The sequence below is a fragment of the Antedon bifida genome, chromosome 5, assembly GCF_963402885.1.
Source record: "Antedon bifida chromosome 5, ecAntBifi1.1, whole genome shotgun sequence".
Taxonomy (NCBI): domain Eukaryota; kingdom Metazoa; phylum Echinodermata; class Crinoidea; order Comatulida; family Antedonidae; genus Antedon; species Antedon bifida.
Genome location: NC_136230.1, coordinates 31,641,417 through 31,653,272, shown reverse-complemented (window position 1 = coordinate 31,653,272; position 11,856 = coordinate 31,641,417). Strand labels below are relative to the sequence as shown.

Below are 11,856 nucleotides of genomic sequence, written 5' to 3'. Positions count from 1 at the left end.
TAACCACCCGGTGACCGTTGAAATAACCACCCGGTGACCGTTAAAATAAATGCTAAATAAAAAGTGTCTCACATAAAAGAAGTGCGAGAACATCCACTATTTCAATTCTATTTCAACTGCCTGTCTACTTAATGTCAGTATGTTTCAATATATACCTACTGATGTGCTAAAATATATTGACTTGAATTGAAATTATAACCTTAGCTCTTCAAATGAGAAAATTCTGGAATGTTTCGATTAAGTACCATAATGAAAAGTCCACACATTTGTTTTCTGAAGCTGTTTGCAGTCGTATTTTCAACCGATGCCGCTATATTAGAATATAGCCTATATTCACTTAGCTAAATATATTTTCATAAAAAGGTCACAAAATGAACAACGAAACTTCAAAAATTAAGCCAAACACTTACCCACTCTTTTAAGCCATTAAGTACTTCCACAGAAATATCGGGTTCTTCTCATTTTAGTTATTTTGATTATTCCAATTCCCTTGAATGACTCTTCATACTAAACTTGCATATCTGAACGATATAAGCAAGCTAATTTGCATACCTAAATGTTATTCAAGCTAATTTGCATACATAGACGTTAAGCAAGCTAATTTGCATATAAAGGTTGGAATTGGCAGTCACAATACAACGTTTACTTTATAAACATTCGGTGATCTGATTGGTCAAAAGTCGGAGTCGGACTATAAGTCCTATAACCACTTTTAAGTTCTTCAAAAGCATGTTTTTTTAGCGCGCAAACAAGTCTGAACTGAGATCGCGCGCTTGCGCCAGTGATTTTCGAACATAATATTCTTGAACGCGCGAATAATAGATTGAACAAAACAACACACAGAAATTGTTAGCATCCGACCAGGTTGTTTTTTTTAGCTGGGACGTTTTGTAGGGACTATTAAAATAAATAACTAATAATAATGTAAAAATACGCAAGGGAATAATGGGAAACCGTCTTGAACGACAACGTCAACATCAGTCCGATGCAGCGAAAGTTGTGACGGCTGCTCCCGTAGTTGAAGAAGAAAGTAAAGACGAAAAGGATTCCGATGTCCAGCAGCCAGACGTTACACCAAGTCGCAGTTATACCAGTCTCATTAAGAAAAAGTCCATTGACCATGAGTTACTGTTCAGGTCAATTCAGTTACTAAAGAATGAAATTCCCAAAATGAACGTCGACTTCGTGGAGCAAGTTCTTAAAGATCTTGTGATCGTTTCCTTCCACAAAGATGAGGTCACCACCCGGCTGCTGACATTGTCTTGGACGTCTGGTTTGATGTGCGCAGCTGCTCACGGAAAACAAAACATTTTGGAGTTATTTCTGAAATACGGGGATGAATTAAATCTCACACAGCGTGGAAAACGTCTGAATCACAAGAAAATGGATAAGAAATACACAACGGTTGGGTTTCTTCCTTGCGGTCGTTCAAGCTATGAAAATATTGCATCAAAATGTGCCACTTGTTCACTGCGTCTTCAGCTCAGAAAGGGTAGCAGATTAAAGAAGGAGATACACGATCATCGGCAAGGGGTAACACCACTACATATCACCGTAAGCGCCGATAATATCGTCTGTTCAAAACTCTTGCTCAAACGCGGCGCAGACGTGAACACACCAGACGACAAAGGAATGCTCCCGATATTTTATGCCGCGAAAAAGGAGAACGGGCGGATGTTTAAAATACTTTTGAATGCTGGCAGTGATCTGTTGACAAGATCACTGGATAGGAGGACGATACTACATCATGCAGTCAGCACATTTATACACAGATCAGATTTTGCAACAAAACAGTATATTTTAAAGATGGTTTTTAAATCAACTCAAGGGAAGTTTTTAGGCATTAACGACGTAGATTCGATGTTGGATACTCCGCTGCACATAGCCGCAAGGAACTCCAACCCATCCGCTGTACTTTATTTGATCAAAAAAGGCGCGCGTGCAGACTTGCCGAACAGACAACGTCAGACGGCTTTCCAACTCTTTATTTCATACATGGGGTACTTATGTTATAACAGAGTTCATATACTTTGTGAAATCTTAAAGACAATGAACAGAATCAATCTACGTTATAAACCTAACGAGTGGGTGCCAAGAATTCTACGACGAACTAACCAGAAACGTACGGAAAGAAAGCTGCTCGAAGCATTAGACGTTTATATCAACCAGCCATTTTCACTACAGTTGTTATGCAAACGTGTTATAAAAGAAAGTGAGAAGGTTACCCACAAGATTAAAACTAATGGGATGTCCACAGAATGGCTTGGACTGAGGTTTGATGACTTTGATGACGACAGCCCAGAGAGCGCCATTAAACTCTCCTTCCCAGATAATCCACATTGGAGAACATAAATCACAACATTTATACGTTTTCAGTTATATGCTGAAACATTTACAAAAATTAGTGTATAAAAAAATATAATAAATTTGATGCCTAAATAATTTCACTTTGTTTTGTCCTTTTCTTGACATACATTTCCATTTCTAAAAAACCACTTGATTCTTGATAGAACAAATCGTCTTGATTAAAAGAAATAATACATTATGAACAAAATATACTATACGACGACTATTGATCCCATTTATATTTATTTTACTCCAAAAGTAATCAGAAAAGTATACTTGACAATTTTGTAGCATGCCCTAACCTGTATAATTATGTCCTCTTCTGTCTTGGAGTGTCTTGGTCAAAATTAAACTTTTTTTCTAACACAGATTATCCCAAACAATGCTTTATAAATACTACTGATTGATTTAAAAAGAACAGAAGGTAAACGAATACTTTTGTAAAGTTCAGTGAAAATGAAATCTAGACTTTGGCTATTACATTACATTGTTTCCAAATGTAGGTGTACTTAAAAATAATACCCGATTCTGCCAATTAAATTGCTTTTTAAAGCACACAATGATTTTGCATAATTTGCACAACTCCCAGGTGACATTAATTTAAAACATCCATTTGACACAGGTAAACTCTGGTCGTTGAGTGTGTACATCTACTTCTTCAACTCAACTGAAGTTGCATGGGAAGAAGTCTTATCCATCAAGCAGTGATTGTAAACACTTTGACCAATTTATTCAATAATATATACAAGTTGTGTTCCAATACTTTTACTGGATCCATTCTGTGTCATGGTAACAAGCTTGTTGGTGACATCAATGTTAAATATGCCATTCATGGGTACGGTTGTTTTGCCTGTTGTGGGTTGATCGTAGCGTGGCATGCTGCGAGGGCCGAGCTCTGGGTTGTCGTAGTAGTAAAGAGCAACTTTATTGGGATCTGTAGGAAAATAATATGAATAAAAGTATCACATTAAAAGGACTTTACTACTCAATGTTGTGTACCATATCTTGTGTATGTGTTTTATTGCTAATTTTAACAATAATGGATCCACTAAGTACCATAAGCACATTCTTCTTTGTAGCTATCTAGTTTGATAGTGTAGACAGAGCTTAAGACTGTACAACCACAAAAGTTATAATATGTCATCTTCTAAATAAAAATGAGCGTGAAAATTAAGCTTGTTGTGCTAGAGTTGCGACTTATGCGTTGAAAATATGAAATAGTTCCTAAGCTCTGTCTACACTATCAAATTAGTTTGACAAAGAAATGTGATGTGCCCATATATGGATGTGATGTGCCCATATATCGACATGATGATCACAAAATATGAAATAGTTCCTAAAGTTCTGTCTACACTATCAAACTAGCTAAAAGTGGATGTGCCCAAATATGGTGGTGATATGACATCATCAATGTCCATATATGGGCACATTACAAAATATAAATCAGTTCTTACTCTTAATATTCCTCTCTTGCTTGCACATACGACGAGTAATCTTAGGCAAGGTGTCATGTTGCATTATGGGTAAAGAGAATGAAAAGAAACCACTTCCAGGTTGAGGGTTCACCATAGTGACAGATACAGAAGGCTGGAAAAGAAGATTAGTAAAGTACTACTACAAATCAAATATTTAATTAACAAATCTAATTATCAAATTTAACATTTTTCTGATATAGCTAATTCTTAACAAATTTGAAATTTCAGCAAAATTTAGACATGTGCAAACAATGTTAGGAAAAATTTTGTTTGGAAATGTTGCTGAAATTAACTTATGTCATATTATTATGAGATCAAAAGAACTACATGCTCACCTGAGTATAATATGTAGAATATGGTTTTCCTGGACAGCACTCCTCTTTCACCTTGGCGTCACCTTCTTCAGAAAATTTCACTTCTAAGCCTTCAAGCTGAGAAAGAAAAACATTAACCATTTGTAACAATTACAATGTAATTTATAATACTATTTAACAATGCTAGATATTTGACAAGCAAGGACAATTTTTTTGATGGGTATAGCAAGAGTTAAGGTTGTATAATCAATTCTTGATAAAACTCAATGACGATATAAAAAACATAGGCACAACCAAACATCTTACATCTACAGTTTGAGTTAAGTACTCCAAATTGTCTTCAAGAACTTTTTTCTCATCAAAATCCAACTCCAAGTCAAGAGCTCTCATCCCATTAACTGCAACATTTTCCTAAAAAGAAAATAAAAGTTTCTAATACCGTAGGACAATAATTTTATCATTTTTATTTTTCAACTTTTATTTTCATAGTAAACAAACACTAGTTTACCTTGCTTTGTTGTACAAATGGCATAACTTTTTTCATATATTTCTTCAGTGTATCAATCGTCTTCAGTTGATTCACAATTTCTTTGTTTTCTGGAAATGTTCCATTGTTAGCCTAGACAATAAAGAAACAATAATTGTAACAAAATTGTAGCCAAAATGCTAAATAGAAAAAACTGTATATTATGACCAAGATGCTTTTAATCAAACAAGAACTCTGTCTACACTATCAAACAAGTGTGACAAAAAAGTGTTCTGTGCCCAAATATGGTAGTGATATGACATCATCATGTCCATATATGGGCACATCACATTTTTTTGTCACATAAAGTTTGATAGTATAGACAGAGCTTAAACAAGTGTCAAGCTAACCTGATACATCTGTTTCAGCTTGCTAAGGATTGTACTCTGCCAGGGTGGAAATGTCTTGGCTACATATATAGTGCCGTGAGTTGGTTTCTGAGGTGGAGGCATGCCTTTCTGTTACAAAAAATAGTTTTACATTTATTTATTAGACATATTATCTAGACATATTACCTATAAATGATAAGCAATTAAATTTGGAAACAAGTGAAAATATATACCTTCTGTTTTTGTGGTTGCGCAATATTTTTAACTCGAAGGCGGAAGTCATGAGCAGAGTCCATGAGATATTCAGAGGAGCGAATTAGAACCTCATCCACTTCTGAGATAGTTGGCCAACTTGCCTTCATTATGGAGCCTTTCTTACCAATTAGCCCCCATATATGTTCACACAGGTGAGGGCAGATGGGAGACAAGATAAGGGCTTGCATCTCAATGAATCTAAAGATGAGGTCATGATGCATACCTTCCATGGCAAGCTCTCGATACTTATCTCTTGATGCCTAGGAAGAAACAACACATGGTATAAATCTGACATTATTAGTTAAAGCTCTGTCTACACTATTTGTTTTTCAAACATTATGACATAAAAATGTGATGTGTCCATATGTGGACTATTTTGATAGTGTAGACATAGCTTAGGGTTGAGATGCATGGGAAATGTTTCGCTAGAAATACAGTATACAATGTTTAAATTGTTTGTGATAATATTAACATATGCATAGCTGCTATTACAAGTTTCAATATCTATTTATAATTAGTTTAAAGTCAATTGCATAACACTCACCTGGAATTCATAAAAGCCGGTCTTAAGTGCTTCCTTAAATAACATCTTCTCATAGTTAGAATCTGTTATCTTTATTCCTTTATTCATCTCCTGTACAAAGACACGATCATTGTAACTATCTATTGGTCCTGTACGTAGAGTTGATTTAAGCTCCAACATTTCCTTGACCCAGTCGAGGAACGTGTAGAGCCGCAGAATACCGGCATCAGCCATGCTCTCCACAAAGTTGGCATCTTCAACAGGTGTGTCACCAGAATCAGCTAAGGCAAGACGCATACCTGAAATGATTTTGGACAAAATATATCAATTCATCATTTTTTCTTATATAAAGTTTAATAAGATTTTTAAGAAAAAAAATACAGTAGTTGTCAAATAGATGGCTAGAATTGAATTCATAACTCTATGCAGTTAGGCATGTTACAACTGAACCCAGGATTAGAAGTCAAGCTAAAGTAATCACCACTAAATTTCTTTCCTCATCAATGCTTCTATGAATGAACGACTAGTTGGGAGCAGGAATGCTAGTAAACCAAACCCAGTAACGTTTTGATTTTATGATCATTTGGAAACATTATCTCATACAGATACAGTTATAACTGAACTCATGGGCATTGGAATGGAAGTTAAAGGTCAAAAGGTACTGTTCACATACCATCAGCAGAAAACTTGTCAATTGCCTGTTGTAGGGTAAGGAAGTTGCCAGTTGATTTGGACATCTTCTCGTTGTTCAACATTAGATGACCATTGGTACGAATTGATTGCGGCCACCTGCCAGGATTGTCAGGCCAGATTGCGCAATGATTGTAAAGGAAATACGTCAAATGGTTTGGTACGAGATCTTTGCCTGACACACGGAGGTCGACCGGATACCAGTATTGAAACTCCTGACGTAATTTGTTTAGCGATTTTTTTGATATCTTGGTTTTGGGTAGTTTTGTATTTGAAAAGAAGATATAATCCCACACGCTTCTTGTCATATCTTCAGGTCTAATTATAGAAAAATGATCAAACATCATTAATATAACAACAGCAATTTTACTACAATACTCTACAATGTATACACTACTTCACTTTTGAAGGGTGTACACCTTGGTTCCACAAAAATGTTTACGATTGGAAAAGAATAAGTAATGAAGAAAATTAATTTAATATGTTCAGTTTTCAGATGTCTCTCAGTTCTTTAAATACATTTAATGCCAAGTACTTGCTTACAACCGCTTGCTACATCAACAAATAATTAATGAAAACAAATATTTTATCTTACTTTATACCAAGTGGTCCAATAGTCTGTCCATTAATGACACCTCCTTGCAAAAGATGGGCAACTGTGTAATAAGCCATGTAGATGGTAGAATCAGACAAAGATTCTATTAAGTACTGTTCATCCCATGGAACTCTTGAACCTAAAAGAAAAATAATGATGATGATATCATGATTACAATGATTCAATTTGGAGTACCTGAACATGACCTTTGGAGTGATACTCCTACTACAAATATGCATAGCTAAATGTGTTTCCGATAAAAATGTGATGAAAAATGTCCCACCATGAGAGAAACAGATAACTGTTAGTATGACGTACAAATTATGTTGGAAAAGAACAAACATCTGACTATTTTACTATATTATGGATTGGAACATCGACCAATATCATTTAAAATTAAATGGTTGTTTATTTACCCAAACCATAGCTCCTGGAACAAGCATGTTCCCTCAGCCAATCCAGAGTTGCCAGAAAGTTCTTCCTAGTCTCATCGCAATAACTGGAAGAATAACAAATATTTTATAATTATCATAGCCACAAAAATAAATATAATTTTAGAAGCTAGTACCAGAAGAAAAATGACTTACGTATTCGCGTTTTCTAAGGCCTTAGTAGTAAGTGCTTTCCACTTTTCTTCACCATAATCCAAGAACCATTGATCACATAGCGCCACCACGCATTTATCGCCTGACCTGGATGTGACCTTTCTTTCAGGTTCCATGTACTTGCACGCCTCCTTGCTGTCATACATCTTCTTCTGTACAAGTTTCTTTACATCCTGGACCTTTTGACCTTTGTACTCATCTACAAGCATCACCTGTGAAAGAATTGTTTCTGTATTCAGTCATTTTGTTTTTTCAATAGTTTACAAACACTTTAAAAAAGATGAGAGGTGTTGAAAAGATGCCGAAATGGGCCAACAAACTTACCCCATCATAGAATCCTTTGAGGTAGACCTTCTCTTTAGCCTCCTGTAGCTGTATCTTGTCATTTTGGCTCTGGATCTTCATCTGCTCGCACACGGTCACAGCCGACAAGTTACCAAAAGATGGTACATCAATGATTGGCACCGGTTCGAATGGCAGTACCATGTGATCCGCTATACCAAACTTCTCTCTGAAAGCCTAAAATAATATTTGTTTACATTTAATTGTTTGATTGATTATCAAAATTGAGAAAAGAGAAATAAATATTAATTTGATTGATTGATATTTATCTTCGTGTAAAAATTAATAAAAGAGCATTCTAAATATAAACTTACTGCTTTCTTTTTCAAGTCTCTAAGCGCAGCAAAATCATCCGGCGAGTCCGAGGGTACACTGGTCACAACCCCTGAACCTTTATCCTCCTTTATGGTCAGCATAGGTAATGTGTAGATGACCTTATATGAGGTCAGTGGAGCACTGAGGGCCATTCCCATTATGTCCTGTAACCAATGAAATCAGGGGTTATAACAACAACTGAAGGATCCATGTATTATACTTGCACTTGTATAGTATACACTGTATGGTATTGTATAGTTTTACACTATCAAACTGTATGTGACAAAAAATGTGATGTGCCTATATATGGCCATGATGATGTCATATAACTACCATATTTGAGCATATAGCTACCATATTTGAGCATATAGCTACCATATTTGAGCATATCACTACCATATTTGATAGTGTAGACAGAGCTTAAGTGTTTAATTCTATGCAAAAAAATGTCTTTTCGTATCATTAACTATTGTATTTGTTATATTTCACATACCTGGCCTGTGATGTTTGCTACCACATCAACTTTGCCTTCCTCTTTAAAGAATCCTTGGAATGACATATTGCGGGCTGCCCTCTTAGTGCTTATGAGCACTTCGCCGTCTTTGGTCTTGTAAGCAATGTACTTAATGTCTGGGTGGAGCCAACAGTTAGTCTGCCCATACATTGTCTCTGGTCTCAGAGTAGCAGCAACAAGAAATATATCTTTGTCAGATAGATGTCTAAAAAAACAAACAAATATGAGTTAAAGGAATCTTATTAACTGGTGGATGAAGTACTTTGTTTTTAGTATCAGTATATCTTAATTCATCCCTCATGGGGTAATTAACAAGAGAAAGAGATGGATTACATCAGCAATAAAAAGTACTAATCAAATATAAAATATAGAATTCTTAAGAATTATAAAATGTTTAAGTTAAGATAACAAAAAGTTAAAATTTTATTTATTTAATAGTCTGATGGCAATGGGTAAAACTGAATTTTTGTTACGGTTTAATAGTTTTTTACGCCTATAACGGCGGCCATGAGGCAACGCTTCAAATTCCTTATAAAGAGCATGGTTTAAATATTTAACAAAGTTTTTAATCAAATTACTTCAGTTTTTCTGGGTATGGTTTATTTGCTTTCATCTTGATCAGCGTATACTCCTGCGGTCCGACGCCCTCTCCAGTCTGGCGGTCGTGGTCCATGCATGGTTGCCCGTCCTTTGGCGAGTAAATGGTATAACGTTTACCAAACTTAATCTTGTTGCCCTCTTTTAAATGTAAAAACTGCCAACGAACAAATGAATCATAGAATGGGTTCACATCAGTTGTGTAGAATGTACGCCGCCAATCGACCTGCAAAACACACATTTCAAAATCATGTCAATTTTAAATAGACTTAAATAAACTTTATATTTCATATATTTCAAGGGAAAAAAATATCAAGTGACATAAAATGTCAACAATTTACATATTCAAGGCTGCTTTAAAAAGGCAATTTATTTCACGATATGTATTGTTACATTTTGTATTATTATTTTATTTTGTTGTAGCTACTGTTTTATTTTCCTTTGAATCTAAATAAATAATTCTGAACAGTGACCACTACAAATAAACCTCATAATTACCTTTATACCCATGCTACGTAAGTCTTCCTTGGCTCTTGGAGGGAAGTACTCAAACCAGTACATGGCATCAGCAAATTTGGGAATTTCTTCAGCGGGAATTCCGAGTGATTCCATAATCTGCCACTGGTAGTTAGCAGTGCCTTTCTTTGCAGCAAGTTTACTCTTTAAAAAAAATGTAAATAACGTTATTTTCATAGATATTTTATTTTTTTGTTATACAATCTTTCACACCTGTTCTGACACAGTTTCAATCTGCCGCCGTCAAATCAAACGTCAATGCTTTGTTTTCACAACGCTCCATGTAACTATGCGGCAATCAATATGCGTGTGGCTACATGAAAACGAAAGATTTGCTGGCGTCGACCAGAAGCATGCCGGAACGGGTGTGAAAGATCCTTTATAGCATCTTAATCAGTACAGGTCGATACCGGTATATAGATAGACATAATGCTCATGTTACCTTCTTTCCTTTTGACTTGTCTTTAATAATAGGCTCTGAATGAACAACTTCCTCAACCTCTACCTCCTCTGGAAAATCAGGTGGACATCCAAAGTCTTCTATCTCTCTCGCTAATTTGTCTGCACAGGCCTACAAAAATGACATTTATTCATTCATTGGACATTTATTATATTATTCTCACTTAGAAAATACTTTTAAAGTTTTAATGACATTACCTTAATAGGCATACCAGTACAATGGAGACCAAATGGAAACAAACAATGTTTGCCTTTTAGACGTAGATATCCAACACAGAACTATAGGAGGAAAAATATGTTTTAATCAATATATTATAGTGTGACCTATGAATGTCATTTCATTGTTCAAATCAGTACTTTCAACTTATCATTACAATAAATAAAATAACTAACCTCGCATTTTGACAGTGAGAATGTGTGTCCAAGATGAAGACGGCCATTCATGTATGGATAAGGAAAAGTCACCATATACTTGTCTTTTCTGTAAAAAAAACATTATCAATTAAAAGTCTTTGGAAAGTGCTTTTAGTCTAGTAGTAGCTGAACTTGCCCAAATATGGTAGTGATATGCTAAAAAAATATGGTAGTGATATGACATCATCATGTCTATATATGGGCACAACCCATTTGTCACATAAAGTTTGATAGTGTAGACAGAGCTTAAGAAATTAACATTTTTGTTAAATATTATTAGTAACTTTTGTTACCCTGATTCTTTGGCACCATCTGGAGCATCCTCCTCAAACATTTTGACATCATCCCACTTTTTTTGCACATCTACCTCGATCCGCCTCAAGGTGGTCACCTTTTGAGTTCCTTTTCTCTTTAGGTCTAGGCCTTCCATCTTTATCACTGAAAAATAAAAACATTTATTAATGCAAAAACTCACAAATATTTATTTTAGATAAATTTGATGTGCAATACAGTAAAATAGTAAATACTTTCTATTCTCTTCTTGAAGATGATGAAAAACAACAGTTTTCAATTAATTATTTAAAAAAAAAACAAAATTAGATTATTCAATATTTCTGTAATCATCTTTAAATGTAAAATACAATAAATACCTAGGCATACCCTAGGCCTAATTCTTAGCTGAGCCTCCTCGCCTGCGATACACGCCTGATGCGACTTCCGCTCCCGGTCAGTTTCCTTTCCTAGCTTAGTCTAGGCCCTAGGCCTTTCAAACATATTTTTTCGGTATTGACACAACCGAATTACACAATACATTATAAAAAATATACACAAAACATTTAAAAATGATACCTACGGTTATTCTAGACCAGTATGTTGGTTAGAACCTGTGTATTTCGTTGATAGTTCTATGCCTTATGTTGGGGCTGATGCAAGTTAACGTAACACACAGCTCAGCACCGGCCACATGTTTTCTGGGCGTTACAACGCTTCTGATAACATGTTTGTTGATTGGTTAGAAAAGTTTTAAACCGACAATTCTAT

At 35.2% G+C, this 11,856-nt stretch overlaps 2 protein-coding genes across 2 annotated transcripts in view; one reads left to right on the top strand and one right to left on the bottom strand.

Moving 5' to 3' along the window:
* LOC144842397 (protocadherin-9-like) overlaps window positions 1-11,856 on the top strand; it is a 215,377-nt gene that overhangs the window by 138,315 nt on the left and 65,206 nt on the right. The gene's annotated exons all lie outside the window — the stretch shown is intronic.
* On the bottom strand, window positions 2,571-11,822 carry LOC144843220 (leucine--tRNA ligase, cytoplasmic-like). Its single transcript, XM_078700007.1, has 22 exons — window positions 11,669-11,822; window positions 11,109-11,253; window positions 10,795-10,882; window positions 10,600-10,680; window positions 10,385-10,513; window positions 9,925-10,086; window positions 9,408-9,652; window positions 8,809-9,034; window positions 8,315-8,479; window positions 7,983-8,177; window positions 7,641-7,870; window positions 7,470-7,552; window positions 7,054-7,192; window positions 6,442-6,776; window positions 5,790-6,067; window positions 5,224-5,505; window positions 5,012-5,119; window positions 4,644-4,754; window positions 4,442-4,546; window positions 4,157-4,252; window positions 3,801-3,933; window positions 2,571-3,280 (listed from the first exon to the last, which is right to left on the bottom strand). Exons 2-22 carry the CDS (start codon window positions 11,243-11,245, stop codon window positions 3,075-3,077), a joined length of 3,534 nt encoding a protein of 1,177 aa, XP_078556133.1. The 5' UTR covers window positions 11,246-11,253; window positions 11,669-11,822; the 3' UTR covers window positions 2,571-3,074.